This window comes from Lemur catta, chromosome 5 (assembly GCF_020740605.2).
Source record: "Lemur catta isolate mLemCat1 chromosome 5, mLemCat1.pri, whole genome shotgun sequence".
Taxonomy (NCBI): domain Eukaryota; kingdom Metazoa; phylum Chordata; class Mammalia; order Primates; family Lemuridae; genus Lemur; species Lemur catta.
The window spans coordinates 63154755-63172547 of NC_059132.1; the positions used below are offsets into that span (position 1 = coordinate 63154755).

Below are 17793 nucleotides of genomic sequence, written 5' to 3' on the forward strand. Positions count from 1 at the left end.
TGCATAAAATTAAAATATACCCCCGACTGTTAACTACTTATTAATACATTTAGTAAGTTTTGGGGGGAGGCGTTTTCACCTCTGCAAATACATCCTGCATCAACCAATCTCACACCTTACCCCTCAGAATCACAGGCATTTATAATATGTCTGGCTATTTTTCTGGTGGACACCAGATGGCGCTCCAAACTAGGAACTCTTATTTTTGAAGAGGCTCATGTTCCTATTTCTCCTGGCCTGGAGGTAATTTTTAACCTCTAGTTATACACTTAGTTTTCTGTCTCTTTCGGTGGACAGAAATTATTATCCTTCTTTGACAGATAATAATTACGAGGCACTGAGAAGCCATGAGACTGCAGTGATTTCATAGGCAAGCAAGAACATGGAACAAATTAAGTGCCATAGACTCTTGTCTAAGTGGTCTACGAAAATCATATTGGCTGATTCATTTATGCCACAAAGAATTAATCAACACTCAATAAGCCCAACACTGTGCTGACTTCAGAGGACAAGAAAGTAAATAAGACAGGCTCTACCTTCATGGTGCAGGTTGGGAAACAAGGACCTAGAAGAAGTTATGTAATAATGGCTGTGAAAAAAAGGTCAGAGTGGATATGAAAAGGAAGAATAATCAATTTTACCTGGGGGTGGAGGTTAAAAATAGAGTTTTTAAAGGGAAACATCAAAAATATTACATTAGTTCTTTTCATTTTTAAAATAAAATGACCACAGTGAGGAGGATAACAGAAGAAAATACTGCTGCACTAATATTGTAACACTGGAACTAGCTATTTCTTGATGGGGAGAAAAGTGATGAAATTCCTGATTAAGGTATATCAATAATGATGGAGATCATAGTAATAATAATAAACTTTTTAATCATTATATGCCAATAAGATACAGAGAATCAAGGGGTTTGTGACTTTACAATGTGCCTGGGATCAACTCAATATCTTGATTGTAACCCACATGCCCTTAAACACACCCTCCCCAAACAAGACCCTGAAAAACAGACTGCACTAAATGGAGATTGTATAAAAACCCAACAGAAAAAGCCCCCCCCCCATTGTTTCTTTATCTGTGAATGCAAAACATAAATTAATGAAATTGAAAACATCCAATTGCTAACAAGCACTTTCAAAGAGTTTTGGGTAGAGAATTAAACATAAAGGTTTTTTTTAAAAAAACTTTCAAAGTTTTCAAGACTAGCAGAACTGCTGAAAGATAACAAACAAAAAGTATATTTGTTTTGGCTTTAATGCTTCCCTGTCCAAGAGCATTTACAACGTAGGATGTTGTTTGTCCTGGTGGACACAAGATGGCGCTCCAAACCAAAACTCTCGGTAGTGGGACAGCTACTGACCAAGGCTGCCTAACGAATCATTAACTTTTGAGTTGACGTTGTATTACTTACCTAGTAGATTTCAAAAGTCATTCACATACAGAGTCTTTTGATGGTCAGAAATGATTATTACCCACAATTGACGATGACAGTATTGGGAAGCTGTGCTACTGCAGTACGGGCCCAGAGCAATCAATTACAGAGGCTTGCTCCCAGGAACTTTAGAGTTAATGTTATTTCTAAAGAGAAATAAATTGTCAAATTGACAGGATGCTCATGTGGGTCTATTCGTTCACTTCCCCAAACAATTATTAAGCAGAGGAAATTATAATGACCTTCATAGTGTGTACTGATTACAATAAAAGGGAAAGAATGGACAGTGATGTGTGATGTCTGCCGGTATAGGGTAGAGACCAAAAGAGGAAATGGTTAATTTTACCAAGTAATGGGAGTAGACATAGTTTCATGGAAAAGCCACTTCAATTGTGTCTTAAATGAGAGTAACAAATTAAGTGTAAGTACTTGTAGGGGCCAAGAGAAAACTTCCCCTTCACTCTCTGAAGTTTTGCTGAAAATCACTGACAAGAGGAAGATTAAAGGAGAAAAGGCATACAAGTTTATTAAAGTGTATATGGCAGCCTTCAGAATGAAGACCCAAGACACAAGAAGAACTGCCCATTTTTGCGCTTAGGTTCAACAAAATATGGATATCCACGTAGAAATGTAATTTGATCTAATGCTAACAGACTGAGTGGGGAAACCCAGCAAGGCCTGCCTATAGATTCTTCTTGGCCTCTCTGAGCATGCATTCCTTCCTTCTGGGGATGGGGCATGACCCTCTCTGGAATGGGGGTCTTATGATCTACAGTCAAACAAGGCAGTTCAGAGAATGTCTTTATGGTCAATCTTTAGTTAGAAAGGCAGAGGGAAAGTTAGAGTAATATTTTTACGTTTTGTGGCTGGCTTTGGGGAAAAGGGATTCTGATTTCTGTGACTTACCTTGGGAAGCAGGAATTCTAGTTAGTATGGGTATCCTCAAGGAAGAGTGGCACTGAGTTACAAGAGGGTAGGAGAAGGTCAGAGAAAAACTGTCTTTTGAGTGCTTCTAGATATTGTGAGGACTGCTTTGCACCTCTTCAGAGATGCCTTGTACATCCTTGGTTAAGTCATAACCTTGGTTTATAAAAGTTTTATCTTAGCTATAGCTTTATCTACTGGAAAAATCTACATGGCTATGTCAATGGAGTTTTATCCCTGGAAGATGGGATTGCAGGTGCTTTTTGCTTGTTTGGTTTCAGTTTTTCTCTCATAAACACATACTGAGTTTATAAATCAATTGTTATAATTAGAAGTATGCACAAAATCCATGGCAAACAGATAAATGATGTACATTTTAATACCAGTTGGAAGTTTTAGTGAGATATAGTTTGAGCTGCAGCTGCAAGGGTAAGAACTGAAATGCCATGGGCATGAAACTCACAGAAGGGAATGGAAGTTGATTTATTGGATTCTAGCCTTTCTCTGCCCAGCCCTTAATACTCCACAGATAAAATGAGAAACTGAAGGAACAATGATGTTCAAGTTTTATCGTGCATTGGATAACCTGGAATCTATAGGTAGGCTCCACTCCTACTGGTTGTATTTCAGTAGATTTGAAATTGGGCCTGGGAATTTGTATTTGTAACATGTTCCAGGGCGACGCTAACGCTCCTGGTCTGGGGAACACAATTTGAGATTTCTTCCTTTAAAGGATTCAATTCCCAGCCTCTTCCAGGTTTCTAGCGCTTCGCAGGTTGGCACAAGCCCACAGCAGGTAGGTGCGCAGACTCAATGTGTCTACAGGACAACAGAAGTTGCAATGCCTGGCCTAGGTGCTCCACTGAACTCGGAGCATCACTTTGGGAAAATTTAATCTGCATCATGACCACCACTGCTTTTCCTCTCATCTTTTCTGGCCCCATATGGAGCAAAGCCCTTTCAGAGTAGGGAATGGGTGAATTGCTGGCTGGAACCCCTTGCCCTCTTCCCACCCGCTCCAGATACCCTACTCCACTAGGACCTCATCTTAACCAGTTATATCGTCAATGACCTTATTCCAAATAGGGTCATATTCATAGGTACTGAGGGTTGGGACAATATATCTTTTTGGGAGATACAGTCCATCCCACAAATGAGTGGAAAAGGATGATTAACAAGTGGAATGTGGAAACAGTGTTTTGCATCGACATAGTGCCCACGCAATGTCTTTCTTCAACACATATTCATCACCCTATTCTGTATTAGGTTTATAAGGGAAACTAGCTCTTCAACCAACTAGCTCTTCAAAACTAGCTCTTTTTGAGGTGTGGATAAAATTTCCTTACTTCTGTTTTACAGATGGGGTGATCCACCTCAGTTCTTAACCTATGAACATAGCCTGTGCCAGTTCCCTTGATGCAGGGGCCTGTAAACTGACCTCCTCTCTAAGTGTACATGGAAACTTGAGTCCCCGCTAATATGGCCTAATTCTCATTCTGACATCCTCAGGAGTCATTTGGTGTCATGTCCAGTGTACCACCCTTTGTAAGTGTTGAATTCCAGTATTTCTGTGTGCTTGGAGCAGAAGGTGGGACCAGGGTCAAGTGACTCAATATTGGGTCAAAGGTTTCTTCCTCATCAGCTTAGTTAACTCTTTAGACCTGGAATTGTAACTTCCTACTTGCTCTCTTCATTCACCTTTAGACCATTTGCCCTCAGGTTTCCACTAAACTGTCTACGGTTGAAATCTAGGGTCTCTTAATGTCCAAATACAATGAGCAAATTTCAGATTGCATCTGACTTCATTTCTCTGCAGCTTTTGGTACAATAACTACTCTATGGTTTTCAGAATGTGGTTGATCATTTCTTTTTTGTTTATATGTCAACTGTTTATCCTTCTCTTGCCTGTCAACTGTTGGCAGGGACAAGAGTTCTGTTTTTGGCTAAAAAAAACCTCAAAAAGCTAAAATGCATTTGTTTCATATAAAAATCTAAAAACATACACAAAAATAGAATAGAATAAGTAGATCATAAAATTCATATGGAAATTCAACATACCCAGTATATCCAATAAAATCTTGAAAAAATATAACAAACTTAAGGAATCACACTTCTTGATTTCAGCTTACTATAAAGCTACAGTAATCAGGACAGTGTAGTCCTGACATAAAGATGGAAATATAGATCAATAGATTAAAATAGAGAGTCTAGACATAAATCCTTACATTTACAATCAATTGATTTTTGATAAGAGTTCCAAAACAATTCAATAAGGAAAGAATAGTCTTCTCAAAAATGGTTGTGTGACAACTGAATAATCACATGAAAAAGAATAAAGTTGGGCCCCTACTTCACACAATATATTAGTCAGAAGCTGGAGAACCAGGTAAGCCAGTGGTGAATTCCATCTGAGTCCAGAGGCCTGAGAAAGGGATGGAGGAGTCTGCTGGTGTTAAGTCCTGGAGCCCAAAGGCCTAAGAACCAGGAGTTCCAGTGGCTAAAGGCATCATAAGATAGATGTCCCAGCTCAAGAGGAAAGAGTAAATTTGCCCTTCCTGTGCTTTTTTGCTCTGTCTAAGGCCCTCATAGGATTGGATGATGCCTGCCCACATTTGCTGAGGGTGATCTTCTTTACTCAGTCTACTAATTCAAATTCTAATCTGTTTTGGAAACACCATCACAGACACACCCAGAAATAATATTTTACCAGCTGTCTGGGCATCCCTTAGCCCAGTCAAGTTGACACATAAAGTTAACCATCATATATACACAAAAAATTAACTTGAAATGGGTCAAAGACCTATATGTAAAAACTAAAACTATAAAACTCTTAAAAGAAATCATAGGCGTAAATCTTTGTGACCTTGGATTTGGCCTTTAGATATGACACCAAAACCATAAGTAACCAAAGAAAAAATAGGTAAATTGGATTTCATTAAAATTAAAAATATTGGCCGGGCGTGGTGGCTCACACCTGTAATCCTAGCACTCTCGGAGGCCCAGGCGGGTGGATTGCTCGAGGTCAGGAGTTTGAGACCAGCCTGAGCAAGAGCGAGACCCCTGTCTCTACTAAAAATAGAAAGAAATGATTTGGACAGCTAAAAGTATATAGAGAAAAAAACAAATTAGCCGGGCATGGTGGCACGTGCCTGTAGTCCCAGCTACTCGGGAGGCTGAGGCAGAAGGATTGCTTAAGCCCAGGAGTCTGAGGATGCTGTGAGCTAGGCTGATGCCAAGGCACTCTAGCCAGGGCAAAAGAGCAAGACTCTGTCTCAAAAAAAAAAAAAAAAAAAAAATTAAAAATATCTATGCTTCAAAGGACACCACTGAAAAAGTAAAAATATAACCCAATGAATTGAAGGAAATATTTCCATATCACATCTTGGATATGAGACTTATATCTAGAAAACACAAAGAACACATACAACTCAACAATAAAAGACAAAAACACAAATTTAAAAAAATGAGCAAAGGATTTGAATGGCCATTTCTCTGAAGGAGACTTACAAATGACCAACAAGCAGGTGAAAGAAAAGCTCAATATCACTGGTCATCAGGGAAATGGAAATCCAAACCACAATGAGACACTACTTCACACTCACTAGGATGATTAGGATTATAAAGATGGACAATGAGAGGTGTTGGAAAGGCAAAAACTTAGAGAAATCAGAACACCCTTACCCTGCTGATGGGAGGTTAAAATGCTATAGTTAACTTGGAAAACAGTATGGCAGTTCCTCTAAAGGTCAAATAGAGTTACCATAAGACCCAGCAAATCCACTCCAGATGTACACCGAAGAGAAATCAAAACATAAGTCCACACAAAAACGTATCCATGAATGTTTATAGCAGCATTATTCCCATTAGCCAAAAAATGGAAACAACCCAAATGTCCATCAGCTGATGAATGGATAAATAAAATGTGTTGTGGTATATCCTTACAACAGATATTATTGGTCTATAAAAAGCATTCATGAAGACGTTATGCTAAATGAGAGAAGTCAGTTGCCAAAAAAAGCTATATATTGTATGACTATGTATATGAAATATTCAGAATAGAAAGAAAGTAGATTAGTGATTGTGGAGGGCTGGGGAGGAGGGAGGATGGAGGGATGTGGGGAGCAATGACTAAAGGGTACAGGGTTTCTTTAGGGGGAGATGGAAATTGTTCTAAAATTGTGGTAATTGTTGCGTACCTCTGTAAATACAACTAAAACCCATTGATTTTTACATTTTAAATAGATGAACTGTATGGCATGTGAATTATATCTCAATAAACCTGTGACCACACACACACGCATACACACACAGAATAGTACAGTCATCAATCCCAATCTACCAGCTACCAATATTAAACATTTTTCCAATCTTATTCCATCTACATGCTTGTGTTAAGAGAGCTCCATTTTTAAGTTTTATTTTTCTTGAATTGTCAAAATTTACTACATGCTTAGAAAGGTATTGCTTGCTGAATTTGTTAGATAGATATTTAAAGGTTTGGGGCACTCAGATGTAACAAAGTTGTTAAATATGGTTTGAAATGTCTAAGGCAGTAATTCTCAAACTTTGTTGGAGGAAAGGGAAGCTTTTAAAATCCCAATGTCCAGCTGTCACCCCATGCCAATTAAATCAGAATGTCTGAGGAAGGCAAGAGAAGCAGGGCTTCAGTATGTTTAATGACACTCCAGGTAATTCCAACGTGCTGTAAAGTTTGTGAAACACTTGTCAGGTAATTCATTTACGTAAATTGTGAAAAGTGTTTCAGTAGGATCTATTATAATTTATTAATCTAATGATTTAATTAATTTCTAATCAAATAACAAAATGAAAAATCATATTTCTAAATCAAATAACAAAATCAGCAGGTTGGACTAAGCTTGAGATAAAAGTTTCAAAATGTACAATTGGCCAGGTGCGGTGGCTCATGCCCATAATCCCAGCACCTTTGGGAGGCAGAGGCAGGAAGATTACTTAAGGCCAGGAGTTTGAGACCAGCCTGAGCATAGTGAGACTCTGTTTCTACAAAAAATAATTAAAGAAAAAAAAATTAACCGGGCATGGTGGCATGTATTTGTAGTCCCAGCAACTCCAGAGGCTGAGGCAGGAGGATCCTTTGAGCCCAGGAGCTTGAGCTTGCAGTGAGCTATGATGTCGCCGCTGCATTCCAGGCTGGGCAACAGAGCGAGACTTTGTCTCAAAAAAAAAAAAAATGTATAATTGAATTTTGAAATTATTTAATATTTAGATCAGAAAATTGTGAAATATACTTTCCCCAATCAGCAACACCTCCTCAAGACTTAGAAACCAGGGGGACAGCTGGATCACTGTTTCACAAGCAGGTAACCTCTGCTGCAGAAGAGAGAAAATTCAAGTTCAGGAGACCCATTTCTTTTCACCAGTGCCCCAGAAAGAGATCTCAATCGCCAGGGAGTTTTATTGCGCATCCCCGGAGCCTCAGCAATGGCTCCAGGGTAACTTCTTGATCCCTCTCTGTTTCCCCGCCCCAGCAAGGAGGCGGGGACGCGCCGGGACTGGAGGTCCGAACCGGGAAAATGGGCCCGCGAGCGAGGCCAGCGCTTCTCCTCCTGATGTTCTTGCGGACCGCGGTCCCGCAGGGGCGACAGCTGCGTGAGTCCGAGGGCTGCGGGCCAGCTAAGGGCACGGCGGGGGAGGAAAAACCGAAACTAGCTTTCCTTAGCGTTTGGGAGTTTTCTAACTTTGGAGGACTTGTTCGGCCGCATCCGCAGTCCCTTCTCCCGACTTTCCAGAGCCCGGGAGGGGACGCTGCAGACGGGGTGCCCAGCGCCAGGGCCTGCCCACTCCCCCGAGCCCCCCTGTCCCCGCTCTTCCGAGTGACATGTGGAGCCACCCACTCCCTCCCCGAACCGTGACGCTTTTAAATAAATCTAATAGTTAATCACTTGAGCTGAGCTGAGCCTGGGGCTCTTTTGATTCCGATCTCGTTTTTGTTGCTGTTTTTTCTAAAGTCCGCTGTGCGGTTTTTTCCCCGGTTATCTCCAAACAGGAAGTTCTCACTGAGGGCGACCTGGGCCCGGCGCCCCCGGCGCAGCCTGAGCTAACCCGCAGCGGGACCGCGCGGTTTCCGCCTCCGCACGAGTCTCCCGGGCCGTGGGGCTGTGGACTGGGGTTGGGGTCTGAATTCTTCCCACCCCACCCCCTTTTGGCGAGGTGGCGGCCGCTGGGGCTGGGAGGCTGCTGAGAGAGGCCTACCTTGGGCCTTTCCCGACTCTTGGCGATTGTTCTTTTGACTGGAAAATTAAGTATATATTGTTTTTGAACCTTTGAACGGAACATAACAGTTCTCTTTTTCAGCCAGGCTTTGCTGACTTTGCAATGTGCTGTATAATTAACGGGCCTTTCTAAAGGATCCCAAAGTAATGATAACATTTAAGCAATGAAGTCAGTTTTAAATCACATTCATATGTGTGGTTTTATGTGACTCTCACTAGGCATTAGGAGGTAGGAGCTCTTAATAGGTTTATTTTACTAGTGGTTAACTGGCCCTCAGGTTAAGCAACTTTTTTTTTTTTTACAAAGAAGGTAAACAATCTGGTTTTCTGGTGTTAAATCAAATTCTACCACTGCTTCTGATCTTAGCTGACAGTGATTTTGCCCTGCAGTCCAGCACAGCGCTCTGCGATTTACATGCATTATCACAGTGGCCTGCATACTAGTAAGTGTTCTATGGTACACTGGACTTTGGTGGCAGAGCCCATGTCTCCATGTCACAGCTGTGATTTTCAGACATCACACTGTGTTAGAGGCTGAATAATAAAATTTGATGTTGAACAGAAATAGTCATTGTTCACAAGTGTAGAATGAGCCCAGCCATGTGCTGCACTGTTCTAGGCCCTGGGGGAGAGAGCAGGGAATCAAGTCTTTGCCCTCTGATATTTCGAATGCTAATGGGAGAGACGACAATAAACAAATGAGCAGAAAGATATACAATGTCAGGTAGTGATGGGTGCTGTGAAGACACGTGAAGCAGGGAGGTCAGGGCAAGCCTCTGTCTGATGCTGAATAGAGACCCGAAGGAAATAAAGGTGATGCTGACTGGGGGCCCACTTCCCATGCAACTGAGTGGGCCTGCCAAGTTGGGTTGAAGCAGGTTTTCTCAAAACTGCTGACGTTTTTTTTTATTGGTTGGGGGAAGGTGGGGGCTGTTGCGTGCATTGCAGGATGTCTAGCATCATCCCTGCCCCCTACTCAGGAGCAGCACTCCTTCAATTGTGACAATCAAAAATGTCCCCTGGAAGACAAAAGGTCCTAGTTAAGAGCCGTGAGGTTGAAAGAAGAGCAAGGAGTGTCAGGGCTGGAGGCAGAGAAGCAGATAAGGAGCTCAGAAGAGGAGTCACAAGCCAGGCCATGTGGGGCCTATAGGCTATGGTGTGGATTCTAGCCAAGGAGTGACATGATCTGCCACAGGTTTTAAAGAATGCTCTGGCTGCTATGTGGAAAACAGAATGAAAGGAGCAGCACTAAAAGCAGGGAACCCAGCCAGAGTGCTGTTACTCTAGTGCAGGCAAGAGGTAATGGAGTGGGCTGGGTGGGAGGAGAAGAGGGGGTGAGAAATGTTTGCATTCTGGATATATTTTGAAGGCAGTTCCTAAAGGATTCTGTGTTGTGTGAGAGAAGAGTCAAAATCGGCACTGTTAATTCTTTAATTTTAATTTTATTTTATTGGCCTGAGCAATGGGCTGATTGGTGATGCCATTCCAGAGATGGTGAAGGCAGAGGAAAGAGCAGTTTGCAGGGAAATCAGCTGCCTGGGTTTGGACATGTTAAGTTTGAATTCCAGTCAGGTATCTAAGCGTTGATGTCATATAGGCAGTTGGCTGTAGGAGTCTAGAGTTCAGGGCCAGAATTAAAAATCTAAGAGCCGTTGTTTATTCATTCTTCCAACAAGTATTTCTGAAGCACCTACTACGTGCCAGGTACTGTTCTAGGCACGGTATGCATTTCTGAACGCCCTTATTGTATAACTGAGGTAATGGAGGGCTCCCTCTGTGTGTGCTTGGGAACTGTTGTGACACTGAAAAGTTGCCCTGAGCTATTTATCAGCAGATCCTCCAGCATTTCACAGGAACATTTGCACATGAAAAGGTTTAGAGATGAAGTGGTAAAAAAGACACGAGCAAATTCCTCAGAACTTGGATCTAATTTGCTCTGAGCACAAACTCCTGAGCTCAACTACCATGGCTAGAGACGCCTTAGGATTTTCTGGAGTCTGTCCATTCCAGGGGAAACTGCTTGAACGAGTCAAGGTCTGGGGCAGCAAAGGGGTGGAAGCCACATGTGGCAGAGGGAGGTACACAAGGAGAGAGCATCCACGACTGTCATATGATGGAAGACAGGACTGTATCTCGCTTTTCACAGGGTGAGGACCAGACACAGCTGTTGGTATGAGGTGATTTCAGTGTGTGGCGCCTCTGCCTTCCAATCCCCTTGCTATGTGTGGCGAAGGCCTGTTGCTATCTCTCCAGGTTCGCACTCTCTGCACTACCTCTTCATGGGTGCCTCAGAGCTGGACTTTGGGCCTTCCCTGTTTGAGGCTTTGGGCTACGTGGATGACCAGCTGTTCGTGTACTATGATCATGAGAGTCGACGAGCAGAGCCCCGAGCCCCGTGGGTCTGGAATAGAACCTCAAGCCAACTGTGGCTGCAGCTGAGTCAAAGCCTCAAAGGGTGGGATCACATGTTCACTGTTGACTTCTGGACTATCATGGACAACGATAACCACAGCAAAGGTACGTGGAGAGGGGGCCTCACCTTCATGAGGTCATTGGAGCTTTTTACCACCTCAGGGCTGCATCTTGAGGGAGAGAGCTGGAAGTCTCAGGTCTGGGGGGCAGGGAAGAGGGGAGACATTTGCTTCCTGAGATCGTTTGGTCCTTGAGGATGGTGGAAACAGGGACCTACTCCTTTGGTTTCGGTAACAAGGCTGGGGGTGTTTCCAGAGTCCCATACCCTGCAGGTGATCCTGGGCTGTGAGATGCAAGAGGACAACAGCACCAGGGGCTTCTGGAAGTATGGGTATGATGGGCAGGACCACCTCGAATTCTGCCCTGAGATGCTGAATTGGAGAGCAGCAGAGCCCAGGGCTCAGGCCACCAAGCTGGAGTGGGAAGTGCACAAGATTCGGGCCAAGCAGAACAGGGTGTACCTGGAGAGGGACTGCCTTGAGCAGCTGCGGCAGTTGCTGGAGCTGGGGAGAGGTGTTCTGGACCAGCAAGGTATGGTGGAAACACCCTTCTGCACCCACACTCTAGTGGCAGAGTGAGGAGGATACAAGGCATGGGATCTCTGGCTGTGGTTTCAGAGGTGGCTGAGGTTGTGTGACTCTCCAAGTTCTGGGAAGGGACTTTGCCAATCCTAGGGTCTCCACCTTATAATTGAGATGTATGACACAGCCGTGAGTCATGGTTTTAATTTTTTTCTCCATGCATATGGCCAAAGAGGAAGTATCTATGGCCTTTTTTCTATTTAACCAACAATCCCATGTGTACTTATACATGTTAGGAATTCAGAGGTGTCAACTGTCACATGAATACCAAGATGAGGAAATGCAAGTGAGGTCACCCATCAGAGTAGCAGATTCCTTTAGGTTAAAGTTTTCTTTCACAGAACATAGCAATAATCACTGAAGCTGGCTCTCTTGCAAAGCCCCTTCTCACAAGAAGAATACCTACTAGGTTGAACCAGGTGAAATTGATAGTTTGTATTCAATCATTTTTGAGGCACATAAAAGGCAATTTCATCTGTCAGAACAGAGAACATGGGTAACAGAAATGCATATTTACTTAATGGACAAGAGAACAGGCTGACATGACTGTGACTGTGTTCCATGTGACACTGCATCAGAGCCCAGTCTTGGAATGAGTTTTAGGACACAAAATGGTATGTGTCTCTCCTGCAGCTTGTTTTTTTTTTTAGGGGGGGAAAGGGTATTTCCTTCCTCCAACCCGTAGAAGGAAGTGAAAGTTCCAGTCTTCCTGGCAAGGGTAAAAATATCCCTTCTCCTCATCCTTCCTCTTTTCTGTCCAGTGCCTCCTTTGGTGAAGGTGACTCATCATGTGACCTCTGCAGCGACCACTCTTCGGTGTCGGGCTTTGAACTTCTACCCCCAGAACATCACCATGAAGTGGCTAAGGGACAGGCAGCCACTGGATGCCAAGGAGGTTGAGCCTGAGGACGTACTGCCTAATGGGGATGGGACCTACCAGGGCTGGGTAGCCTTGGCTGTGCCCCCTGGGGAAGAGCACAGATACACTTGCCAGGTGGAGCACCCAGGCCTGGACCAGCCCCTCATTGCCACCTGGGGTATGTGACAGATGAGAGCCAAGAGCTGAGAAAATCTGTTGTGGGTAAAATGGGAAGGTGTGGGAGATAGGGGGAGAGGGCCCTGGGGGATCAACATGGCAGTGAGAGGAGGGTCTGCTCTTTGCTGGGGATTGGGCTGGGGGTGGCAGTCACAGGCTTTAACTTGCTTTCACTGTTTTAGAGCCCTTGCCATCTGACACCTTGGTCATTGGAGTCATCAGTGGGATTGCTGTTTGTGTCATTATTTTGTTTATTGGAGCTTTGTTCAGAATCTTAAGGAAGAGGCAGGCTTCAAGTGAGTAGAAACAAGGAGGAAGTTAGTACTTCTGCACCGAGGATACAGCTGTCCTCCTGCAAGAAGTGGAGCAGAGGGAGGGCAGAAGGGATTTGGTACCCAAGGGAAGGTTTCTTCTCTCTTATTTTCTTTGGGGACACTAGCACCTTCCTGGGAGCAGGAAAGGAATTAATGGTTTTTCTCAAATTGAAAGTTCCTAATTCAACAAACGTCTTTTGAGCACCTATTATTTTGCAAGTGCTGTTTAAGGTAGTGCAGGAGCTTTGCGGTTGAGAAAGTCACTGTTGCTATTCTCAGAACCCAAATCTAGTAGGGAATGAAGTCGGTGACAAGTAGATGCAGTTAAACAAGACCGTCTGAGGTCTTAAGGCAAGTAGGAAGCAGATACTTTGGGGTGTCAAAGGAAGGAATGATCATGTTCAGGTAGGGGTCAAGAAAGGCTTCTGATTATTGAAGGAGAAGTAGGATTTCTTCAGGTGAGGTTGAGGATGAGGGGAGGTCTACACAGGTAGAACAACCATGCCAAGTGAGAGAGTATTAGGCATATTGGGAGGTTAGAAGTAATTACTGTACCTTGTCCTGACTTTGTATACCTGTCACCACCAATTCTGCGTTTCTACCCCTTGAACATCTGTGGTGTAGGGAAAAGAGAGGCAGACAGAAGCCAGGGTATGTAGGGTCCTGGGGACTTTTGGGACATTATGTTATGATCACTGGGGATTCAATGAAGGGACATAAGCAAAAAGGGACACGGTCTCCCTTGTGTGCTGAATGGGTTGTTAGGAGGTGAGATGGGAGGTGAGGAGACCAGTTATCGGGTCAATAAGCAATTCCAGATGAAAGATAAATCCTATAGTGCTCCAGGATGGGAGTGGTCAAAGTTGAGATGGGTGAATGAGGAAGGTGAGGGACAGGGAAGAGGCAAGATGATACCTAGGTTTGTGATGCCTCTCTCCTGGGTCTCTTGTTTTCACAGGAGAAGCCATGGAGGACTATGTCCTAGCTGAATGTGATTGATGTGCAGCCTGAAGACTCATTGTGGGGAGGAGAAAAAACTAGAGACTCAAAGAGGGCCACACTTGTGGAGCTCTTCATGTTCAGGACAGAGTTGGACCTAACAGAGAGAAACTGCATGAAGAACTCTCTGCTTTTAGCCTTCCCCTTCATTTTCTCAAAAAGATTTCCTCATTTAGGTTTTTGAGTTCCTGCATGCCAGTGACCCCAGCTGTGACCTCTGCCCCAGAGCTGTCTCTCATGCATCTCAAACTGCGTATAGAGGCTTCCTTCATTTCCTCTGTCACCTCTGACCCATACGCCTATCTCATCTCCTACCTCTGGAAGAGGGCTGCTTAAATCTTGAGGACTCACAATTCATTTTAACATATGAAAAACATATGAGAAACATATGAGAAACACTATGAACCTTCTTCCCCCTGGGACATGCACAATCATATCCCTACCAGAATTTTGCACACATATCCAGGCATTTCCTGGACTCGTTCAACTTTCCTTTGAATCCTTTCTTTCTGTTATCCGGTAACTCATCTGTCACCAAGCCTTGGGGACTCTTCCATCAAAGTGTGATCTGGGTCATGGTGCAGATGTGAAGTCTGTGGACTGCACGACCTTTCCTAGAAAAGGCATCATGCATGTTTGTGTCTATTATGATGGGTGTTTTAGCAGGTGGGAGGAAAGTGTCTTGAAGGGCCTTGGGGAGGGGTGTCTTTTGCTAATTTGCACGGAGATGTCATATAGGCTTTCAAAGATTAATGATGCCTACATTTGCAATGCTGCTCTAGTATGCCAGACTGGAAGCACCATGATAATTTTCCAACTGGTCTCTGCTGACCCTCTCTTCTTGTTCCAATAATGAAAATCATGATAAAGATGGTGGTAATAATGATAATGTGGCTAATACTTATTAAAAATAAAAGCACTCAGTTGGTGCCAGATTCTGTTTGAAGCACCTACTTACATGCCTTACTACATGGTAGGTACTATTATCTCCATTTTTTTCTTTTTTCTTTGATGGAGAAAGTGAAGTACAGAGCATCTCATAACTTGCGGGGGATAGAGACAGGTTTCAAACTCAGTCATTCTTGCTGTTTGATCCATCTCACACCCCATTGCATTTTGGTGGTTTAGATGCACGGAGTAAATGGAGAGGGACGGAGATGGCTATGGAGATGGCTCTTCTCTTGTCTCATTGTGCTTCTCAGTGAGCTCGAAACAAATGAAGGGAAACAGCAGAAAATGAGCTACTGATCCTCAGATGCCATGTTTTCTTTCGAAGTCCCTGTGGGAAGGACCTGGAATGTGGCTCCTTTTCTCCTCTCTTGCTCTCTCTGGCATCTATATCTTCGGCCCCCACACAAGGACAGTGATTGGTGGGGACACTTAGTGGCTGTACTGAGCTTTAGACACAGTGTCCTCACTCAGTGCTTCCTGAGTGGTATTTCCCTCAATGAACTGGAGCAACCTGTCTCATTTTGAGATGGTTAAAACAGAAGCCACCAAATGGCTTGAAGGATGCCCAGGCATCATCTTGCTGGGATCACTGGGATTCTGGTTCTAATCTCCAATTGTGCACATTCAAAAAAATTCATCTAACCCAGCTACTCAGGAATTACTGGATACTGGGAAAGAGATTAATCTGACCGTGTTCAAAAGTCACATACATATATCTCCAGAGGGCACGCATTTACTTTATGCTACTACATATATTTGGCTGCAGAGCTGTGGTATAAGCACTCTGTCTTGGAGGGCAGATGCCCCTCAGGAGACCAAGTACAGCTCAGAAATTTGTTTTGTAGATACTGAATTTGGGTGAAGAGATTTCAACATTTTTTTTAATTAGCCAGTGATCAGCTTTATTAACAACTTGTATATTACCTGTTAGTATTATTGCCGCATTAAAATATATAAAATTAACAAATACATATATTTTAATAAATGTATAATTTTGTTGTGTGCTGCATGATTTTACTGATGTTCTCATCTATCTTATGTGTATACTTTAATCTGTCATTTTGAGAATATTTGTATTGCTTCTAATATTCTTACATTTTGTTTTATGGAATATTTTCATTGAAATGTGGTAGCTGAATTAATTGTTTTTCTTCACTGTAGGGACCTTATCGTCTAAGTTATAAGAAATTGGCTATTTTAACTCCAAACCGTGCTGGAAACACACTAACAAGTTCTTCCTCTCTAAATATCATCCTATATTCAAAGTGGACTTCCCAAAGGCTTCACTTGCTCTTCTACCTCATGAAGGATATGTTAACAATTAATTAGGTAACAGTTTGTTTTATATTGGTTTTATTTCACATGGGCTGAAATTTCAAGAAACACCCTGGTCTTCACAGTAATATATTTACTAAGCACCGGCAACTGTGGCCTGTTAATTTTATTGTTAAATAAAATTATAAATCATCATTCTTTCAATGTTTTTAAGCTTAATTTCTAATATTCTTAGCTTAATCTTTCTGTGTTCATTAATTCTTGAGGCCAACTACATTTGAAAACTCGAAGACCTGAATTTTAAATTCTGTATTTTATTTCCCCTTTGGCAAAACCACTCAGAGACAAAGCATGGTAGTAAGGAGAAGGGTGACACCTGGTGGTCATGGGTGGATGCAGCACAGCTGTCACGTGACCGGAGAGAGCCAAGGCTGGAGGTCTTCCTGAGGGTAACCGGCTGGACAAGGATGGTACCCTGGAAACCCCTGGTAGAGAAAAGCTGCTGAAAATTTGAGAAGACAAACAAGAAACTGCTTACCAGCTATTTGAATCATAGGCCACTGTTGAGCTGCCTGAACGGGGAACAGAACAAAAGGAAAACCAATAACTTTAGTAATCTTTGAGCCAAGTACAGCAGGTGACTAAGGCCTGCTAGGAGGAACAGGCCAAAATTCTTGTTATGCTACGTTATAATAATGTCATCTTAGGGTGCTGTGTATACTTTGTGTATTATAAAACATTCTTCATGGACACACACAGATTTAAAAACTAAGCATTTTCTCTAAAATGCCAAAATTTTTTATATGCTATCATTTTTAAACTACCATTTTTTTCTTAACCACACTCTGATTTAATAATGACTAGCACTCAGGCATGCATGGCTTTCAACATTGAAGATTTCCACATGGAGGCCGGTATTTGTAATTTTGATTCTCTTTATAGACTTTGGGTCATAATGTGTTCTTTTCCCTTTTGCATCAATGATTAACTTCTACACTCTAACATGTAGAATATTAAGACAATAAAGTATTTTATTAGAAAACCTGGGCTGCCTTGACATCCTGTGTACATTTGTCACTTGGTGTGGTGTGCATTCTGGTATCACAAGCATTCTCTTTCTGAGTAATCATTTAAGGTGTGGAAGAGATACATATGATGTGTTTTGAATAGATATTTCTGTATCTTCTATTTCTTGGCTGGATGAATTTGCATACTGAAGGTCTTTGGTGTAAATATTTTTCTCAAACTAATTTTTTCAGCTGATTATTATTAAATACTTACTAGATGTTAGGCTCTGTTCTATATCTTAATTTAATTCCTCCAAAGAATCCTGTGAGGCAGGAATTATTGTTATGTTATTGCCCTTATTTTGTTGTTATGAAAATCAAGGGACAGTGAGTTTAGTTAACTTGCTAGAGGTTACACAGGTGAACATGGTTGTGCTGGATTTTTATTCCAGCCATTCTGGCTCAGAGTCAAGTTCATAACCACTATACAATCTTATATTTGGGTCAAGAAAATACATGGTGTGGCATTATTACCATATTGTTGATAT

At 42.5% G+C, this 17793-nt stretch overlaps 1 protein-coding gene across 3 annotated transcripts; it reads left to right on the forward strand.

The window, feature by feature from the left end:
• The first annotated feature begins 7776 nt into the window (after positions 1-7776).
• HFE (homeostatic iron regulator) lies at positions 7777-16433 on the forward strand. 3 transcript variants are annotated; one of them, XM_045551978.1, is made up of 6 exons: positions 7777-7987; positions 10864-11127; positions 11338-11613; positions 12425-12700; positions 12882-12995; positions 13972-16433. In XM_045551978.1, the coding sequence occupies exons 1-6, from the start codon at positions 7912-7914 to the stop codon at positions 14010-14012; spliced, it is 1047 nt and encodes a 348-aa protein (XP_045407934.1). In that variant the 5' UTR covers positions 7777-7911; the 3' UTR covers positions 14013-16433. The 3 variants fall into 3 exon arrangements, with proteins under 3 accessions (XP_045407934.1, XP_045407935.1, XP_045407936.1); XM_045551979.1 differs by lacking the exon at positions 12882-12995; XM_045551980.1 differs by lacking the exon at positions 11338-11613.
• The last annotated feature ends 1360 nt before the right edge of the window (positions 16434-17793 follow it).